This window comes from Oryza brachyantha, chromosome 1, assembly GCF_000231095.2.
Source record: "Oryza brachyantha chromosome 1, ObraRS2, whole genome shotgun sequence".
Taxonomy (NCBI): Eukaryota; Viridiplantae; Streptophyta; class Magnoliopsida; order Poales; family Poaceae; genus Oryza; species Oryza brachyantha.
The window spans coordinates 33,011,262-33,033,083 of NC_023163.2; the positions used below are offsets into that span (position 1 = coordinate 33,011,262).

General features: G+C 43.3%; 4 protein-coding genes across 4 annotated transcripts; 2 read left to right on the plus strand and 2 right to left on the minus strand.

Moving 5' to 3' along the window:
* Positions 1-1,717: 1,717 nt before the first annotated feature.
* Positions 1,718-3,278, plus strand: LOC102714790 (abscisic stress-ripening protein 5-like). The gene is made up of 2 exons (XM_006645288.3): positions 1,718-2,050; positions 2,700-3,278. The coding sequence occupies exons 1-2, from the start codon at positions 1,778-1,780 to the stop codon at positions 2,889-2,891; spliced, it is 465 nt and encodes a 154-aa protein (XP_006645351.1). The 5' UTR covers positions 1,718-1,777; the 3' UTR covers positions 2,892-3,278.
* Positions 3,279-6,011: 2,733 nt separating this feature from the next.
* Positions 6,012-7,396, plus strand: LOC107304909 (MAPK-interacting and spindle-stabilizing protein-like). The gene is made up of 3 exons (XM_015840952.2): positions 6,012-6,236; positions 6,580-6,927; positions 7,051-7,396. Exons 1-3 carry the CDS (start codon positions 6,117-6,119, stop codon positions 7,141-7,143), a joined length of 561 nt encoding a protein of 186 aa, XP_015696438.1. The 5' UTR covers positions 6,012-6,116; the 3' UTR covers positions 7,144-7,396.
* Positions 7,397-9,268: 1,872 nt separating this feature from the next.
* LOC102714516 (VAMP-like protein YKT61) lies at positions 9,269-12,713 on the minus strand. The gene is made up of 6 exons (XM_006645287.3): positions 12,385-12,713; positions 12,209-12,306; positions 11,745-11,849; positions 11,054-11,119; positions 9,992-10,078; positions 9,269-9,767 (listed from the first exon to the last, which is right to left on the minus strand). Exons 1-6 carry the CDS (start codon positions 12,605-12,607, stop codon positions 9,717-9,719), a joined length of 630 nt encoding a protein of 209 aa, XP_006645350.1. The 5' UTR covers positions 12,608-12,713; the 3' UTR covers positions 9,269-9,716.
* Positions 12,714-14,147: 1,434 nt separating this feature from the next.
* On the minus strand, positions 14,148-16,424 carry LOC102721511 (G-type lectin S-receptor-like serine/threonine-protein kinase LECRK3). The gene has a single exon (XM_040519955.1). It carries the CDS (start codon positions 16,422-16,424, stop codon positions 14,397-14,399), a length of 2,028 nt encoding a protein of 675 aa, XP_040375889.1. The 3' UTR covers positions 14,148-14,396.
* Between the last annotated feature and the right edge of the window lie 5,398 nt (positions 16,425-21,822).

Genomic DNA, 21,822 nt, shown 5'->3' on the forward strand with positions numbered 1-21,822 from the left:
TATTTTCTCCAACACTGAGAAGGTGTAAAATTCTACTGTTGAAAGAAGAACAAGATGAAATGCAAAACGATGTTGTCATTTCTTGATGGAGAGAATAACTTTACTGAGTGCGGCATAATGCCGATATGCTTCCAATTGGCGAATTATCTCATACACTTTTTTCTAAAAGAGAGAAAACAACGCGCACAAGAATCTCAAGAACTATGTATATCATCAATTTCAGGATATATGACTGTTGCAGTGTAGAAGAAGGATTCTTTTTTGATTTGCCAGTGTAAGAATCTGTCATATATGCTCATTTGTGTGCTAAATGTTACTACTAAAATCAGCTATGGACAGGAAATTCTGCCGCTGGATGATCTGAGTCTCTCATCATCAATTTATTATTATTTTTTTGCTTATCAACCGTAATCAAATTCATAGCTAAGATTTTTCTAGTCATGCCTAATTCATATGGATATATATAAAAATTATATATATTTATTAATGGATGAATTCAAAAATGCTAGAAAGTCTTATAATATGAAACGGAAGAAAAATAGAACGCAATTTTATTATATAGGTATAAAAAATGCGCTAGCTCAGGCCTCGTTTAGTTTGCAAAGATTTTTGTAAAAACATCACATCAAAACTTTAAACACACATTTGAAGTATTAAACGTAGTCTAATTACAAAACAAATTTTAGATTCCGCCTGGAAACCACGAGACAAATTTTTGAGTCTAATTAATTTGTCATTAGCACATGTTGGTTACTATAGCACTTATGGCTAATCACGTCTTAATTAGGCTTAAAAGATTCGTCTCGGTATTTCCTCCATAACTGTGTAATTAGTTTTAATGTTTATATATATTTAATATTTTATTTAGATGTCTAAAAATTTAATGTGATGTTTATATATATTTAATGCTTAGTGGTGAGGCCGTAGCAAGTTGAATTTCCCCCCGTACCGTTAGGTACGAATCTTAGAACGAATCGAACGGTCTAAAAATCGACAGATTTCTTCCCTACAAACATTACAAAGAATTAGCCATTCTGTTCCAATAATTAATCGTCTCATCCTGATAAACAGTAGCGATTCCTGTGCTTCGTGGCCGCCTTAAGTTACAGCAGGTGGCTCTTTCATTCAAAAAAAGAAAAAAGTTACAGCAGGTGGCCATTACGCAGGCAGACACCAATTATCTAAGAAACAACAATAATAATAAACAATAATAATAATAGTTGTCGCTATGAAAAGAGGCAGGCGACCATATGCTTTTCTCTTTTCTTTTATGGATTAAAATTTAAATTGTTGACATTAAATTTAAAGTTAATTTTTATGTTTTCACCGAAATTTATTTTTCGAATATGACTCTTAGATCGCTAAGAATACGTATAAAAATCTTTATTCAAAAAATATTTCTTTTAGCAAAATACTCCCTCCGTTTCGTAATATAAGATGTTTGATTTTTTTGCTCGCAGTGTTTGACCATCTGTCTTATTCAAAAAATTATTAAATATCATTTATTTTGCTTATGACTTACTTTAAGTATAACTTGTTATTTTTTATATTTATATAAGATTTTTAAATAAGACGAATGATCAATAAAAAATCAAATATCATTATAAAACGGAGGTAGGATGTATTTATATTTTTAATGAAAACCCAATCACCTGTCACTGTCAGTCGCCGCACTATAAATTGGCCCCAATCCATCCACACATCCGCCGCAGAGCAAAGCAAAGCTAGCTCAGCTACATACACCACCTGAGTGAGAGCTGAGCTAGATCGACCAAGAATGGCGGAGTACTACTCGAGCACCGTGGACGAGTGCTACGAGAGCAGCAGGCGCGGCCACGGCGGCGCCATGAGGGTGCAGTCCCACACCGAGGACTACTACCGCGACGGCGAGGACCGTGGCCGGAGGGCTAGCTCCATGCACTCGCAGCACCGCGGCGGCGGCTATGGCGGCTATGGCGACCAGGAGTACTACAAGAGGGAGGAGCGCGAGCACAAGCAGCGCGAGCGCGTCGGCGAGATCGGCGCCCTCGCCAGCGGCGCCTTCGCCCTCGTAAAATCATCAGCTCATCGATCATTCTTGTCGATCTTAATTGATCCATTAACTTGATCATATATACATAAATCTAGGATTTTTTTTAACACGCCCTCAGATAACTATGAGCCGTTCGTTGCTTTTAAATCCGAAAGCTTTGATTGCATTATACTGCAGCTGAAACATAAATTTTATATAGATAAAATTAGAATTAAAATATATAATATTACGATAAATTTGTGTCATATATTATGCTAAAATAGATTTATTGATAAATATATATTACAAAAGTTTTAAATAAAATATTTAATATACTTATTAAAGCTACATATGCCGTGTTCGAGGGCTAAGATAGCTTAGCCCCTCGTTTTCCACGCGCATGTTTTCTAAATCGATAAATAGTATATTTTTTGCCAAATTTTCTATAGGAAAATTATTTTAAAAAATCATATTAATCTATTTTATATTTTTTTAATAATTAATAACTAATTAATCATGTACTAATATACTATTATGTTTTCCACGCTGAATAACTAACCATCCTCCTCACCCCAAACGAACGTAGCCATAGTCAGATTTAAGTTTTACTGCCTTACTCACTAGTATGAGATACCGTATTATTGTCCTAACTCCTAAGTATGTGTTATACGTATGATGATGATGACAGTACGAGGGGAACCGGGCGAAGAAGGACCCGGCGAACGCGCAGAGGCACAGGATCGAGCAGGGCGTGGCGGCGGCGGCGGCGCTGGGCGCCGGCGGCTACGCCTACTACGAGCACCGCGAGCAGAAGCAGGCCGCCAACGAGCAGCAGTACGGCAGGATGCCGCAGCCGCAGCACGGCTACTACTACAACTAAACTCATCTCTATCCATCCATCGCTCAACCTGGCTGCAGCTTGCCTCCATCATATATATATATATATATATATATGCATATATAAATAAACTTACTGGCTACTAGTGCGTACAGTAAGATCGATGATTAAGATCCTCTGTGTACCGTGTCAGTGACAAAAGACACGTGACTTTAAAGGTAGAGGAATCCGGGCCCGATGGATGAGCAGGAATGTATATGCGTAACTTTGCTCACCCACATGATTTGGCCTAATTCCTACGAGCTGATCGTATATGATCGATCAGCGTATGTGTGTACGTATATGTACTGTAGACGTACGTACGTGTGGGCTGCATGCCGTATGTACCATCGGGTCTCTACTGTAATAAAGCCTACTGATTTCTATGGACATCTCGTCGTCTCTGCCGCCGCCGCCACGGCCGGCGTCATCCAGCGATGGGCCGTACGTTTCTTGGGCCGCCGGCGAAAGGTGGCCCAGTTATTATCCGCGGCCCAGCTTGGACGGTGACTCCCGCTGACGTACTGCCGTGGGTAGGGGTGCTAATGGGTGCAATGCAACCATTTAACCTACAAATAAGGGTCGTGTTTAAAATGTATTGAAAATAAAATTATATAGAATTTTGAGTTAAAAAAATTTTAAGAATTAAATAAAATTGTGAAAGAACCCACGGGGTTTGAACTATTTCCACCCCTAGCTGTAGGTCACTGATACGTGTGCATCATTAGTTATAGAGGTCATATATCAGTTATTTAAACTTAAAGAATAATGAGTTAGAGATTTGTTTGTACTGAATAGTGGTATGTGCAAGTCCAAATGTCCAATTCGTTAGAATTTGGTTTAGAGTTCAGAAGACGGTTGAATTAAGATGCATATTTAGATGCAAAATTCAAAAAAAAACCAAAACACCGAGTAATTCAGTTACTCAAGTAATGAATTATATAATTTCTACTATTAATTTCGTTTCACAGTATAATACTTTTAGCATTATCTAAATTTATATATATATATATATTAATAAGTCTATATACAAATAATATATATTAATCCATAGATGAATTTAGATATAAATAAAAAACCTTATAATATAAAACGGGAAGTACACGTAAATTCTAGGCACCGTGAGTCATTTCTCTATAAGACAAAAGAACCCCGTGGCTGGACGTCCGGTTCACAAGATGCTAATGGATCTAATTTTTTTACCAACAAGATTTAACAATTAGATCCAAATAGAGTGGACTAAAATTTTATATATTTTTAAACTAATTTTTTTAAGAGTTTAATAAGATTATGGAAGAATCCAATGGCCTTGACACATTCATCGACCAGGCCAGTCGAAGTCTCCCAAGACATGCACGCGGTCCGGCAAAAGAACCCCTCGCCGTAATTAGCATCTCATTACTTACCCTTTAGCACGCCTTTACGAGTAATTTAACAAGAACCGATGCTTTAACTAGTCAAAACTCACCTTTCAAAACAGTACTGTTTGCTGTTACCACCAGTTTGTTTCTTCTACTTTCGCGTTAGAGTATGTATAATAGTAGAGCAAATTGACTATTAATTTGTAGGCAGCTGTAGCACGAACTCCAATACACGATATGTGTATAACATGTGGTAGATAGTTATCGTATGAGTTAGCTATTGGATTGACTATAGATAAATTAGAGCTAGTAGTTGGTTATACTATTGAACTTGCTCTTAGAGCATGTACAATAACAGACTGCTATTAGCCAGCTATAAACTTATTTTAAAAAAGATAAGAGAAGAGAGAAGAAAAATGGACTATGGATTTGTAGCCAGCTGTAATACAGACTCTAAGACACAATGTGTGCATAATATATAAAATATGATAGTATATGTTTTGTTAGTAGCTATCGTATGAATTGGCTATTAAATTTACTGTAGATAAATTGGGGCTGATAGAACTATTGAACTCGCTCTTATAAACAGACATGGATGAACGAACTCAACTGAAGATGCGTTTAATTGCTGCAGCAAGCCTGCCTGCAACTGTAAATAAAACTACATTGATGTATAAAAAGAGATCCAGTCACTGGAGTGCTGCTAGCGCCAGTGCAGTGCAGTGCAGCATCATTTCGTTCCGGATGCGTTCAATTGTTCAAACCTGAATGAGTGAAACCTGAATCAAACCTGGAAGATGCTGGGAAAAAGATTGTTGTAAACTCATCCCTACTACCACCCCAAAGCAAAGGGAGAGCAAAGCGAGCAGCAGAAGCATGCACAGAGAGTCCAAAGGCCTCGTTGCTGCAGACAAGAAGGGGAGAGGGGGATAGCTTTTTTTCGCTTTTGGTATTGGAGCTCACTGTACTGTAGTAGAGAGTTTGAGTAGAGCGTAGAGTATTGTGGTGGTGTTGAGTCACTGTAGCGTGTAGACTGTTGACTGTAGTGTGTGCTCCCTGCATGCTAGTTGCGCCCTAGAGACTGTAGAGTCATTATCACCATTTCTCTCTTGCCTTGTGGTCCTCCGTGTAAAATTGCTCTTTTCATCGTGAAATATAGTCATAATTTATTTAAAATATAATAAATTATATATATATATATATATATTCATTTTAACTAATTACAAAGTTAAAGTTTTTCACATACATCTTTCTTTATTTAATTCTATCATTTTATTATAAATAAATGTGTTAAGCTCAAGTTTGTTTTATATTATAATTCATTCGTCCTTAAATATAAGAGATTCTGGAGATAGAATCTAAACAAACACAAGTTCAAATTCATCCTTAAATCTCTTATATTTGAAGACATAGGCGGGAGGAAGGTTATTCGGTTTGGTGGTAAAATAAATGATTGGATTTCTAAAGAATAATTTCTATTAAAGTTATTTGTTTTGTAGAAATGAATTATACGAAAACCAAATGAAAATTTTCTTTTGTATAAGTTGTAGAAAAAAATATAAGAAAATTTTCATCTACTTAAATCTCTTAAAAAGTCTCTCTCTCTCTATATATATATATTCATATTTCGTTAATATTTTTATTTGTATACATTAAAATTTCTCTCGACCGAATAAGCCTGAACGGTTAGTCAAGTGCAACTGAGCAAGAATTAAAGAGAGAGCAGAGCTACCCTACGTCGTCCTGAGGCAGTGCTGTTTAATTACTCGGAGCTCAGAAAGAGAGTGAGCTACCTATCCATTGTTCGACTGCAAGAGTACGGCAGTAGCAAGCGCACTCACAGGAGCAAGAGCCAGAAGAGGCGGAGATGGAGAAGAGAAGCAACAATGGCGGCTTCACCCTGCTGCTCTGCCTCCTCCTCCGCCTCGGCGCCTTGGTCGTTTTGCCGTCTTTGCTGCCCCGAGCTGCCGCCGCGGCTGATTCCTCGGTAACCAGCTCAGATCACCTTCTTTCTCGTCGTTTTTTGGCTCCAGTGAAGATGCTTTTTTTAAAAAAAATTGGTGCGTTCTTGTTTCTTGATTTGATTGTTTCTGTTGGTGGTTCCTTTTGAAACCTTGATGTTCTTCCTTTCTTGCTCTGCTGAAGCTCAGGTGCTAGGTAGCTTAATTGCATAGATTCACTCTAAATTGCTAGTAAGTTTTGAGGGGTTTATGAGCTTTAAATTACGAACACCAAGCAAGCTCCTAATTTCAGTCAAGTTCATACTACATTGCAAATTTGCAACACCACACTTGAAACTAAAGATGTAAAATTTTGACGCCGCCTCGCAGTGGCACCCAAATCCTCCTGCGCGGCGAGGCCACCACGGCGGCGGCGGCAATGCGTCGACTCCGGCCGTCTACCACGGCCTCCCGCCACGCTCCGCTCCCGCTCCCTCCCCGGCGCCCACTGCCGGCGCCGACGACATGCCGGCAGGCGGCGCCCCCAAGCAGGCACCCCCGCACTTCGGCTTCCCGCTTCAGCCGACCTTCGGCCTCGCGGCGCCTCCGGTGTCCCCGACCGCCGGCGGCGAGGGGTACCCGTTCATCGGCAGCAACCCGACGGTGCCGCTGCCCACCGGCATGACGGACTCCTCCACCGTGCTCCCGATGCCGGACAGAGGCGACGCCAACGACAAGGTAATCCATCAAAGCGAAAGCGAAAGCTACCGATCAATCTGAATTCCATGCTGCCTCTCGAGCGATCTGCGATCTTTGGAGCTCATGCATGCTCGCTTTTGCTTTGCTTTGGATTTGCTGTAGGTGGTGGGGCGTGCTGCTGCTGCCGTTCGTGCTCAGGTCGCCATGATTGGGCTTGTGGTTGCCATCTCCATCATGTTCTTGTCGGGGAGCTGAGCTGACCGGCCGTCCTCGCCTCGCTTGCTCTACCCCGTAGGATGAATTGTTTGTATGAACCTGCAAGGAGATTTAACCTGTTGCCTGTAAATATTTTGATTTGGTTTGGTTTTGTCAGTGCCATTCGTACTCGAAGCTCTCAGCTTTTGTTCAAAGCGGCAACGAATTTTACCTTTCTTGACAGTGGTACAATGGTACCGAACTTGTTTGTCTGAAAGGACACCGACCGAGATGGAGCCCCACGAGAAGCAGTACTTGGATCTGAACTGTTCTCCATTAGGCTTTCCAATTCATTCTTTGGCCATACTCATTTAGCATTGAGCTACATGAAAACAGCAAACAACAACAAACAGGCCCTTGCAGTTGCCCTGAGACAGAGAAGGTAGATTATTCTTGAGCTAAAGCAGATTTTTAACTTTGTACTACCTGCATTCTTTTTGAGAGATTATTACTCGGCTTTATGCACATATTTTTCGAAAGACTAAATGGTAAATATTTTATAAAATATTTCTCTATAAAAGCTAATCATCTTATATTTCTAAAATAGATTTTTAACTTTATACTAATTAGTTTATTATATATATCATAAAATAACTATCGTAAAAAATATATTTTTTTATGTTTACATAATTAAAGAAAGCCAAATAGTTAAAAATATTTTTTTTTATGTTTACATAATTAAAAAAAACCAAATAGCAAGAACATTTGCCCTCCCGGCTTGGCCGTCACCCTACGTCCATTTGCCGTCTACCACATTATCGTTGAAAGCTCGAGTGGTACAAGGGTTCACTTTGATGCTAGCTACCGACGTTGTTTGGCTTTATCTTTTTTTTTTCATTGGTCTGTGTGAAAGCAAGAGTGGTTTGGATTAATTGTAATGGAAAATTGGCAAGTGTTAGTAAAGCGTGTGTGTTGACTAACGAAGGTCAGGTCACGAAATTTGTGCCCACAAAATGATGGTTCAGATTATTGTGTGCAGGTACTTGGGATCAACCTTGATCAACGACAGACCAGGATCAAACTCAGGAGAAGTTGTGGTCTAGTACGGTCAAGGGCGTCGGGTGACAAGGTGGTACACAGGCGCGTGTACAGAAAATGAACATCATGTGGACACATTGGATATTCGTAAAGAAAATAGAAAAGGAGAAGGAGTATGTGCATGGATGCATACATGCACAAGTGTATATGGCTGCATGCATACCTACATGCAAAGAATGGATGGCTAGCTAGCTGGTTCGTATAAGGCATGGCTGGCTTGGATTGCTCGGTCTAACGTGCATGGCCTGGTCAACCTGCATGCATGCATGTACCGGTGCTAGCTAGCTTGCGGGCGGATGGCAAGCAATCGGCAGAGAAGTCGGAAGTGCGAGCGCACGCATGCGTTTTTGCTCACGGGAGGAAGCGGCGTCGACCGTTCGGCCCGAGGAGGAAGCGTCACTGGCAGGTGGGCCTAGCGAGGCATCAGGACGCGCGTGGTGCGACCGCGAGCGGTGTGCTCGGCTGCTGACGAGCGGGCCCAGGCCACAGGTGCGTGCGTGTTCGGCTTCAGGCGGGAGGAGCTCTCTCGCACGAGACATGCGGCCTGTTCTGGTTCGGCGCTCGCGAGCGTTCCTAACGGAGGACGACGCGTGGCAGGATTGCTCTCCCGTGCGCGTGGGCTGGAGGCAGGAGGCTGGATCTTCTACGGTTCAACGGATCAAGATGTTGCGAGCTACATGGTGCATTTTAGAGCGCTGATTCTCAGTCCGACGGCTGAGAGGAGTTGAAGTAGCCGCCAAGTTTCAGGGGTTTTTTTGTCATTTTGCAATGGAGGATTAGCCCTATAAATAGAGGAGGAATGGTTGCTTGAGTTAAACAACTTGGTGATGGAAATGAAAATGTTTTGAGGTTGGTTTGTTACTCTAGTTTGTTTTAACTAGATGTAACAATAACTCTCTTATAAAGTTGTTAAGCTTGTTTGTAAAGTTGTTAAGCTTGTGAACCAAGCTTTGTAAACTTCGTTTCAAGAAATGAAACTTGAAGTTTACTTGTGAAATAAAATTTTATTTACCGTATTTAAATTTTACGCTTTCCGCATTAAATTCCTTTCGATATGTCCTGCTATGTTTTATTTTTGATATCTCCATTCATGTCCTCTTATTTTTTCAGGAAGATATCTTTTTTGGAGTTTTACGATCAAATTAGAATTTTGTTCCTTTTGGGGATAATTACACTTTAGCTATATTTATCCCCTCTATAGCCTAATCTGATCTCACAATCTGTTTATCGTTTATTTCGTATGTGCATGATGGTCCTCAGGTTTGGATCACTTTTATTGGTCTGCTCCGTTTTTTTTTTCTTTTGATGAAGTTGGGCAAGATAACGACAGTACAAGTTGATCACCAAATATGCACCAGGCACAGATTCTCTAAATGACAGCCACTTACAAAGAATCACGTAAGGTAGACTGTGGTATATGTTAACGCAAACTTTGCTTGACACTTTGAACACCAGGATATAATGACATTCATCGCAGACTTACAGCTAAGAAAATGCCAAATAGTTTTGGTACTGCACGACTCAATGCCAGTGCTTTACAGGATTGTACAACAAGAATTGGTTTTCTTGGCTTGCTTGTAGAACATCTGCATAACAAGGATAGGAAAATCAACACAAATGAACCGGTTAATTAACAACAAAAAATACTATCAGATGCTACTGAATGCAGAGGCCATCCATTCCTTATTACTTTAGCATGATATAGAATTTTCTGGATAAATACCGAAATGAGAGTCCTTCCTCTCACAGCCAGCGTATTCTGTGATCTGTGGCATGCCATGCCAGAATAACAGAATGACAACATCCGTACCTGTGAAGCAGCGCTTAAATCTGAACTCTTCTCCACTAGGCTATCCAATCTTTCGCCTCTAGCAAGGACGCTATCAATGGTCTTGTGCTGCATTGATGCAAATTACAGACGACAAATGAATAATTTGGCAAAAACAGATGAAAACCATAATAATTAAGCCTAGACAATTATTCATGGTTAGGAAAAAACAATTCAGTAAAAATAGAAAATACCTGGTCCAGATCATTCTATCCACAGCAGTGGTGTGGAAGACGGAATACGGATATCAGACAGGTGAAATACCGTTAAACGATTAGTCGAAATATGGATGATTAAACGGAATTTTACGGATTTTATACGTTCACTCTAGGGCATATGTTTTTTATGTTAATGGTTGTAGTTGATGAATATTATACAATTTTAACTAGCTATACTTGTACTTTTCTATAATTACATCATAAAAACATCATTATTTATTTAAAGAATACAGATAACGATGGATTAATACAACTAGGTTTGTCTATAAAAGCGAGTGCAGCTGTGCTGCAAGGCTACGATAGTTTAATAAACACACTTTAAGGTTGATTAGATCGATTAGACTAAATATGACCGATTAATCGTGTTATTTGGCTATATAGTTATACTAAACTTTACTCCTACTTCGACTCGGCGATACGGTACGGATCGGTCACCGTTTTCGTATATACGGCCCATTAAACGGTTGGTACGGCCGACTTTCACAACACTGATCCACAGTTCCAGAGGACAAAAAAGACTTCCTACTGGATCAATTTTGCACTGTTTGTTTTAATTTAATGGTGTGTAAGAATTTGCTGTATGACTACGGGTGCATAGTAATACAGCACGCCACCAACCAACCACATTTTTTCTCGAACTAATTTCTAACAAGCAACAGGAAATGCATATAAAAAATTTCTCATTGTATAGTTTAAACTTGTAGCCTGAGCGAATATATCTGAAGAGAGGAGCATGAATCCATACACATTGAAATAAGGAATATGCCAGCACACTGTATAAGATGCAATGGGGATAGATTAGTTCATGAACGTTATAATTACTTACGAGAATGATTTTAGTTTCATCCAAATCCCTCTGGATTTTCAGCAACTTGTCAGCCTCTGCGGGATCCTATATGTTCAGCAATACAAGCATCAGTTAAACAGTGCGCCACTGACAGTCAACAAAAAACAATATGGCACAACTTGAGGTACATGCTCTAGTTTAGAAAATACAATTGAAAAACAAAATGTAAAACAACGATTTGATATGGTTAGCAGTGCACCACGGACTGAAAGCCCAGTTCAACCTTGTCTTCTAGCCTAAGTTAAATAGATGATGTTTAGCAAGGATAATAATCATTCCTATATCTAATTTCTATTTAACTCCATGCTGTTATATCCTGCATGAGCAGCACAAAGGTGCCACACTAATGATCAGTGATCGACTTCAGACAACAGATTTGGAATAGAAGTATAGTAAATTAATTTTCAGTGTTCAATTCATAGTCATGAGCATGGCAAGGCAAGGTATTTGCTTATTCTGTTGGTGGTGATACCTTAGGCAAGATACAAATCTTGCAAGCTGCAACTATCACACTATTCAAGCCGAATAAAAATGGCCTTGAGCTAAGAATTCCAAGGCATTCAATCAACCCATATCAGTGCGAAATTTTGCTACTTTCAGATCTACAATCACTAGAGAATTGCTTAAATAAGCAGTGATAAAAATATCACAGGGGGTTAGCTAAACAGACCTGATATTTTGCTAAGGCATCATTTAGGTATTGCCAAGGCTGGGTAACATCAGCGTTTGCTGTCCTCCATGACTCCCCAAAAGTCTTCTTGTACTCTTCCAGGACCTGTAAAAGTGAAGAGGTATAACCTTTCTGCTCATATAGCATGAATAATCACAATAATTTTAATTCCAAAATAGTCACAATGACATTTTAAAGCATCTAGAAAAGTCATGAACAAACAATCCTGGTGGGGGTCACGGGTCAGTATACAGGCGCATCACACAGGAAAGCACTCTGCTTGTCTTTTTTCTGGAATAGGCATAAGCTTTGCGTATCATTGCATTAAGATGGAGGGGTTGCTAAGTTTGGCTCAAATTTGAAGCAGTTAGCCTAGGTTAGATTGAGGGTCAAAAATAATGGCTACACAAAGAGAATCGTAAACATATATAACATGAGCACCGGTGAGTCGTGTAGGGGGTTACCGTGTTGAGGAGGGAGAAGGCGCTCCTGACGGGGTAGTGGTCGTCGGTGAAGGCGATGGCGCAGAGGCCATTCTGGTTGTAGCAATGCACCTTGTACTCTGCAAAGCAAAACCAAACCATGGTTAGTAGGGTTTAGAGGCGGCCTGGCATGCTGAGTGGATTAGCCGATCATGCACCTTCGTGCTGGACGGACTGGCGTTGGCCGGCGGGGGTGCGGAGGGCGACGGTGCGGGCGACGAAGAGGATGAACTCGCGGGCGGGGGGCCGCTGGAAGAAGCCGAAGTGGCTGACGTCGGTCGCGTTGGCCAGCACCACCGCCTGCTGCTGCTCGACGCCGCCACCACCCGACGGCGACTCGCCGCCGGGGGCCTTGAGCACCAGCAGCGCCGTGATCTTCATCGCGGGGGGCGAATCGGCGAGCGACGGGAGCGATTGGAATTTGGATGCGAGCGAGCGAGAGGCGAGGCGTGCGCGGATGGAAATGGAAGTGGAAGACGACGCGAATACGATGCGCTTCGATCAGCGGCTCGCGATCGTCTCGTGGGAAAGAAAGCGAATCGAATCGGGGGCGCCGGCGGGGAAAGGGTGGTTGGGCACGTGTACCTTCCTAAGCTGCTTCTAGATTCTTAGACTAGGACCGCGTTCGGTATCAGTATGAAAAACGTAGTAATTAGTATATGATTAATTAATTATTAATTATTAAAAAATATAAAATATATTAATATGATTTTTAAATAACTTTTTTATAGAAAATTTTTGTAAAAAATACACTGTTTAGCAGTTTGGGAAGCATGTGTAGAAAACGAGGGGACTTAGTTAACTAACTGGGGTGCCGAACACGATCTAGATAGACTTGCGATTTGGCAAGAGGCGAGCTAAGAGCCGGTATAATAGTAGATTATAAACCAACCGTAAATATATTTTAAAGAGATAAGAGAGGAGAGAGAAGACAGTGGACTACTAATTTGTAGCTAGCTACAACATGAGCTCCAAGACTTAATGTGTGTATGACATGTGGGACCATGTATTAATGTTTTATAGGTAGCTATTGTATGAATTGGCTATTAGATGAATTGAAGCCAGTAGTTGGCTATACTATTGAACTTGCTCTAATCACATCGCCTTCTAATCTTCTTCGTTAGTTAGGCCGGTCTCTACGAGGTTTTTTGAAGGTATTATACACATTAATTAGATGGTATATTAGTATAAAAGAGAATATTTGTATGAAACTGGAAGAAGGGAGAATTCGTTTTATGATCATAAAACGTTTAGGCACCATAACCAAATCCTCGGTAATACAATGTAATTCGCGTTGAGGGGCTTAAGGTGTTTCATGGTCATCTCGTACAACCGAGGTTCCACGGTGCGACCTTCGTGCTGTCTCCATGCTCGCCTAGTTTGTTGCATATGATCCCAACTTCCATTAGTAATTATATGTGTTTCGTGCATTGTATCATCGAGACAACTGTTTTGGAAACTACGTAGTGAAACTGGATATTAAGACTGATCTTAAATCATCTTAAAGAGAACGACTAAAACTTGACCGGGGATGCTCTAAAATAGCATGGAAAGTCAAATATATAATTTTTTGGAGGACAAATTTTCAACATAATTGCTACAATTTAATATGACAAGTTAAATATGTAGTCTCTTGGAGATACTATAAGGGCATGTTAAAAGTTAGAGCCTAGAATAGATTCTTTTCTCGTCCACATGAGCAACATTAATTTATTCTATAAACGTATGTATAAAATGGTGGAGTCAGGTTTAGTTTCTTCGCTAATACAATAAAATATATTTTTATCTTCCTAATGCCACAATTTGTATAAATGCCAGGAACCGACTTCAAATTGCCACCAGTAATCACTTTTTTTTTGCTTGTGTCATAATATTTACTCACGTAACAAATGGGATAGAATTAGTTACTAATCGTACCCTGACACGGCGGCATTCGTCGACCAAATTTTGCCGACATGCTCTCTTGTGATAAAAATATAAGTTACGGGATTTTCATGAGTATTGGTAAAAAAAAGAGAGAGAGAGTGACCAAAAGTTTGGTTATTGCTTTGTCACTCACATCACCTCCTCCCAAAAGAGAGTTGAGAGATTTCAAGAAAGAAAATCAGTTGTCTTCAAAAAAAAAAGAGAAAGAAAATCAAAGCGCTAGCAAAACAATGGTAGGCTTGCATCAGGAAGAAGCTGGAGGAGGAGGAAATGGCACCTCCAAAAGCCCTTGCAGCATCAGGATGACACTCTCCATGGATGGCCGAGACTGCGGCTCCGCCTGCACGCACCACATGGCCACCTTCACCACCCTCTCCTCCTCCGCCGCCTCCACCGCCTCGTCGCTTCTCATGGCGCCCTTCACCTCGCCCTTCGCCAGCCACTCGTACGCCCACTCCATCAGCGTCCGCTCCTCGCCGGCCTCCTCCATCTCCATGCTCCTCCTGCACGTCACGATCTCGAGCAGCACCACGCCGTAGCTGTACACGTCGGCCTTCACCGTCACCGGCCCGGCGCCGCGGTACCACTCCGGCGCCAGGTACCCGCGCGTGCCGCGGACGCCGGTGAAGGTGCGCGTCTGGTCGGGCCGGAGCAGCTTGGCGAGCCCGAAGTCGGAGATCTTCGCCGTGCCGGCCGCGTCCATGAGGATGTTCTGCGGCTTCACGTCGCAGTGGATCACCCGGCTGTCGAGCTCGTCGTGGAGGTAGTGGAGACCGCGCGCCACGTCGAGCGCGACGCTGACGCGGTCGTGCCACGCCGGGCAGGTGGCGCCGCCGCCGCCCTTGAAGAGGAGGTCGGCGAGGGAGCCGTTGCTCATGTACTCGTAGACGAGGAGGCGGTTGGCGCCCTCGTGGCAGAAGCCGAGGAGGCGCACCAGGTTGCGGTGGCTCGTCCGCCCGATGGCGCGCACCTCACGCTGGAACTCACGCTCGCCGTCCTCCACCAGCTTCTCCAGCCGCTTCACGGCGATGGCCCTCTCGCCGCCGTGCTGCAGCGTCCCCTTGAACACCGTGCCGAACGCGCCGCGGCCGAGGGGGTCGCGGAAGCTGTACGTCGCGTGCTCCAGCTCCTCGTAGCTGTACGAACGCAGCGGCGCCTCCTCGTCCAAGACCTCGGCGGCGACGGCGTCCGCGAGGGCGACGTGCCGTCGCACCATCCTCTGGTTCAACCAGAGCAGCCGAGCCGACGCGACGAGGGCGCACAACGCCACGAACGTCAGGACCCCGACGCACACCAGCGCGACGGTGCTCACCCGCCTGACGCGGTGGCGATGGTTGCCGCCGCCGCCGCCGCCGCCACCTAGCCCGGGGCTCGCCACGCCCCCTGTTTTGACGAACAGCGTGTAGCCGCCGCCCGCGCGGCCGTATCGAAGCGGGAGCTGCTGCTTCGTGCACGTCCCGTCGTTGGAGTCCAGAAGAGCGGCGGCGCAGAAGCAGTCGGACATGCACGCGGCCTGGCAGTCGGCGGCGCTCGTGCCCGCCGCCAGCACCCCGTACGGCGTGTCCGCCCACGACACGTTCTGCATGGCCGCCATGGAAAAACCAGGGCCGTCTCGCTGCCCCGCCGTGCACTCGCCGGCGCCGGAGCTCGCCGTGCACCCGCGCGAGGCATCGCCGGCGTCGATCAAATCGAACCCCGGCGGGCACAAGCAGCTGGGCTGCCCGTCGCGATCAAGCACGCAGTAGCTGTTGAACCCGCAGGCGCCCTTGACATGGCACCGATCGCTCGGCCCGATCCACTCGACGTCGGTCTTCCACGCGCCGCTCGACAGCAATCCATGGCGATACGAACGCAAGACGCCGTCGGGATCAAGAGTGACACGGTGGTAGTGAGCTTTCTCTCCGGCCTGAGCTGCACTTGGCTGCGTCAAGTTCTTGGTGTAGCTGCCATTGTTGCCGACCAGGTAGAGCACGCCGCTGGCATCGAGGCGCAAGGTGAGGGGGAAGCCTATCTGGAACGTGCCGGTGTCCCAGTATGCGGCGGCGGCGACGTTCATCGTGCTCACCGGGTACATGACGAGGTTGCCGTCGTTGAGCTGGTTGGTCAGCCGGTATTTCCCGGTGGCCCTGCTCGTGGCGGCGACGCTCGAGAAGAGCTGCGCGCCGGGGACGAGGTCCTGGCCGGCGAGCAGGGTGTCGGTCGGCGCCGCGAACGTCGTCCACACCACCGTCGCGTTCGCGGCGTACAGCACGAAGTTGCCGTCGTCGCGCATGGCCGCCGCGACGGCCGGCTGGGAAGGCACCGCGACCGTCCTGTCCTGGCCGTTGGCGCCGGTCCAGAGCAGGCGCCCGTCGTAGGTGAACCGCAGTGCGCCGCTCGTCGCCGGCGTGTCGTTGCGGCTCGCCGTCCACGTCACCGTTATGGTGGGCGCGGTGGCGAGCCAGACGCCCACGGCGAGGCCACCGTCCGTGGCGTAGAAGCCGAACACAAAGTGTCCCGACGGCGACGACCAGCCGGCGCCGGCGGCGGCCTGCAGGGAGTCGCCCGAGGTGACATTTTTTTGGGCACTTGACACGCTGATGAGCGAAACAACCATGACTAGCATCAACAACAACGGCAGATGCAATGTTTCTGCCATGGCCAAGAACAAAGCCACGGATTAAGCAAACCCAATCTTTGCTCAACTGTAAGCCTGAAATATACTGCTTCATACTTTCTTCTATGATGTGATGTCAACCCAAGATTGTTCTGTTCCTAGTCCAAGATTTTGTGTGTTGTTTTGACATGCCAAATGGTGATTTTTGTGACTCTTGAAACATTCATGATGAGCTTTTCAAGGTCTCAATATAATTAATCAGTTAATCTGCTACCTTGGATCTATTGTTCAGTTTCATATTGACACGCGAGGTAGATGGCGACATGGCCGCCTTGACTTCTCTGTAGTGCAGAGATCAACCTCAGCCAGGCCGTTTCATGGCAGCGAACCTAACCTGCGAGAGCTTTTCTCCCGTCCTTCGTTATGTACTGCGAGGTAACAGTACCTCACAGTATTAGACTTCATCCGGCCATTGATTGCTGAGGGATACAATGGGTATGAAAAGCGCGCTATCACTGCAAAGCGTTGTGTGATCATATGAAGAGGAGCGCGAGCACACACGGCCGCATGAGTCATCGTCGTCGCCGCGGCAAGGTCGGTCATCGCATTGGCCAACGCGCTTCTCAAGCTATCGCCGTAGGACAGGTGCTCATCCGAAGAGGAGGGGCGAGTGCATCTGCAATCGGCACCATAGGGGTGGTGACATCCCGGAAGTGCCGCGGCCGCAAGGTCCACCGATTTGGCTTTTGCGGCGCTTCCGTGAGAACCATGATGTGCCGCCACCGCCGTGAAGGGGATGCTTCCGTCGACAGCTATGGATGCGCCGGTCGTCGATAGTAATCTTTGGGTTTTGCTACTCTGCGGCGCTTCCCTACCTTAGCAGAACCTTGCACCGATCCAAACATCAATCCAAACGAGAAAATAGGATTTTACTCTCCCACTGTTGCTCACACGCGTTGTCCATCTTACGGCCAAGCTGGTACCTCGAGGTATCATGTAATCGTGACCGTCCGATCTGCTATCACCAATGATCAGGATTTTAGCACCTCACCGTACCGTTAGCTCACGATACAAAAGAAAGGACCGAAGGCATGCTTAACCTGCAAAGGTAGTAATAGTCTGTATAAGAAAATCATATCCTGATATATATAGTCATATTGATGTAATCATCTTGATTGAATCATGTTGATGTAACCATCAGATTGATAAAAACTTTCTTTATCTAGAGAAATATAGCCATATTGATGATTTGTCCTAAGAACTGGTTTGGTTATTTTCGAACAGGCTAGCTGCAGTGAATGAACGCAACTCACTGTTATCAGCCAAAATGTCTTTGGTCCTCTTTATTTTTTTTTATGTTTCCTGTCGGATAGTGACTAGGTCAAATGAAACTTTTTCAGGCATAAGAAGACATTTATGCTATCGTATACAAACAGGACATATGGACCATTTGATCGTCAACTCCTGCATAAGCCGTCAATCATTAGTTAGTCCATCAGGTAATTGTCTCACCAGCAGAACTGTGCTCCCCATGACTCTCCCGTTTTATCATGACAGTGACAATTCGGCTAAAGTTGATTTAGCCATGGCTATATGGTTCTCCTTCTCGTTAAAAATATTTGATAGTTAGGATAAGATTTAGTTAAACTTAATTTATAAATCTGTTTAAGTTTTATGATCTTATTGGGATACAAAATCATTTGTCAGAAGTCTAAGATTTTGATCGAGTCCTATCCGGAACGTCAAACATTTATGTCAGCAGGGATTAGCTTTCTTCGAACCAATGGCTGGTGCAGAACTGCGATTCTGAAATTAAAGCAAGAGATGACCTGGTCTTCTGTTGTTAAAGCAAAGAAAGATACCAATGTTCAGATTCAGAACAGCCATTCACGAAAACTCCTTGGACCTGGCCCTGTTTCATGCATAGCTGTACAGGCCATATTCTGGCCCATGACAGGCCCAATTGCATTTGAGTACCATTTCTCTCTCTCCCAATTCGGGGCTTAACATTATCAGTTTATCACCATGTGTGCTTAATGCTGTGTACTTGTGTTGTACAGTTAGCTCAACTAACAACACACCAATAGAATGAGCCATGACATCTCTCACTATCATTGCCTCTTTGGCATGTTCATGTCTGCTTCCGTGGACAGGAAAATTTTATTTGTCTTGCATGCTTGGAACTTTGCCAACTTGTAGCTAATAACTTGATATGTTAAGAGGGCGAAAAAAGAGGGAGCAATTTGGAATGATTTTGTTGTTGATCCAGTACTACTGCTAGTAGTACTACAAGGCAGACGACATGAAGTGCTTAGCCTTTTCAGTTGGCATTTCATGGTTACGGAAGCACATGGGTCTTTCATCAAGCTGTGCCCTTAATTACCTACAGATTAGTGGCCATGGCCCTTAATTATTTATGGACCATGCATCTAATTCCAAGCACATGTGACCCCCCAAAATTCCATTTCGTACAAGTCTGTGAAACTTTGGGCCTTGTTGTTCAACAACCAAATGATGGTACTAACTCAAGGTTAGTTAGAGAAAAAGAAAGGAAACTACAGATATATGGTTCAATCTGTCTGAATAAGCACTCAAAGCTAACCAAAATGTGAACTGCAAGTACTTGTCCACTTCATAAAACCAGCAGATATGTACTTTTGCTTCAAAAGATACAACGGCAATACCAACACAACTATTCATTATCATGTATGCATCATTAATTAGTTTTAAGCAAGTGGGCAATTTGTTTAGCACTCCAAAAACAACAGTGATCTTTTTTTTAGCTGCAATAAGCAGCTAGCCAAAACGACAAACTTGTGATGCAAATCTTTCCAGTCGTCACAAATTTAGGCATAGGTCAACTACCTAACCTACTTGCTACCCCTCACTATGATGCTCATGATAGTACTATCTCTCCATGTGAAGAACGCACTGTATTCTTCTTTGCTAATCAATCCGATTCAAATGCTGCTTAGTTGCAATCTCAGCATTCCAAAAGCCAAAAATGTTTGACTTTATTTAGTCTGTAAATGAGAGATAGTTAATTACTGACACACATATAATGTGATAATAACAACTTAATCTCGCGCAGTGAGATTGTAAGAACATCCCTCATAATCAAGATCTGTGTAGGCATTTGTTGAGAAGGGGCAGCACTAAGCGTGCACACTAATACCCATATAAACAAGACAGCAGAATCTAAAATTTTTATCCTTGTTAACGATCTGCTGCTCTTTCATGGGAGACAAGTGTGTAGCACGGCACAAATTGATTACTTCGTCCGAAAAAAAAGGCCATCCAAAGACACCCTTTTGATCTCTGTTCTTGTCTTCCTCTCCTTAGGATACTCCATAACAGCGTAGCTAAGCATAGGCACTCGATTCTAATCAAGCTATATAATTAAACTTAGCTTATGATAAACACACACAGACACACTGCCTGTGCCTGCATTATTTATATCTCGATCTCCTCAAAAGCAACACCGCATGGTTAAATTTGTTTAGTTCATCTATCTGAACAAACGATAAAAAGCAAGGTTTTGTTTAGGTAGCACTTACTAAATAAAACTGGTGGGCTGATACAACAACATGTGGATATTGACAAGTTAGAGAAACAGCTTGTAGAAAGCAGTGAAGAGATTTTATCCCGATTTATATAGAAGCAACTAATCTGACCAGAATTCCTGAGGAAAGGAGAAACTGATATCTGAAGCTCTGAACTGAAACAGGTCAGTGTGCTATTCCATTCTTGACTCCCTTTCTTTGTTAGGACAGATAAAACTCTCCAAAAACATGTTGGACCAGCTACTCTGTTTGTGCTGAACATTTCAAAGAACAATTGACATATCACATATCCAAATATATACAGTACATATTAAGTTTGTCCACAACAATGACGAGGACAGCAACAACTTAAACAATCATCGAATTCTTCCAAACAAACCTAGAAAATAAAAACTTAAAACGAAAATAATACAAGGGAGGAGAAATTCAGTTGTGACAGATCAACCTATTGAAGCTTCTGTAGCCATTGGAGATGGCCATAGCTGGCTAGGTAAGGTAGGTCATGTGCAAGCCGTGCCTTTTTCTCTTTGGAAAGACATGATCCGGATCCTTGTGAAGAAGGCCATGGCCATGTTCTTGTCGTCATCATTCTTCAGAAAAAGGTGGGCCCGCAACAGTGGGGCCCACCTCAGTGTCCCGACAAGGGGGCCCCACCGGATCAAAGCCACGTCAGCAGGTTTTCTCCTTGGACTGGTCCATGATCCAGTCAAAGACAGAGAAAATGAATAGTAAAAACTCATCCATCTGGCTGGCCTGGTCCAACGTCCAAAGCCTTTGGTAGGTTGAGCTAATTAATCAAGTCGGTGTCATTAGGACATAAATTACTGTGCTGAACTGATGTTTTCATTTATATTGATTACTACTATACCACAATTTAAAAGGATTCTAAATTGGTGGTTATTGTACGAATAATTGAGTAGAAATACTAGACCCACAAAGAAAGCAACATCAATTGTTTGGGTACAACCGGCATGAGGTTGAGCAATTGCCACTTATCAGAGATAAACTGTTTTCTGATTAGATTAGAGCTGCCATACGTTTTGTTTCTCTTTAGCATACTTGGAGTACAAGATAATAACGCTGGTAAAGGTTTACAATGCCATATTTAACATTCTAATAAGACATTAGTTTACACAATACTCTTAACAGATATGCACTCTTAATAGATATATCTTCTCTACACATGCCTACAGATTGTTGGAGATGATAAAAAAGATCATTTATTACATCATGTAGCTCTCAATATTTTCAAGCATATATAGTAGTGACTTATAATTCACTCGTGTAAAATATTTTATCACAAACAAGAACCATGTCCGTGGAAAAAAAAATCATATGGTAGACATCGGACCAAATCATTTGAGGGATGGCTTCAAACGAACTGAAAGCTTGTTCTCAAACTAATTTTATATAATTTTTTTTAAAATAATTACACGATTCATATTCTATGCATATTTAATATCCTCCAACTACCTGTAGTTTCCTTTTATTTCCATGAACATTGTTATATT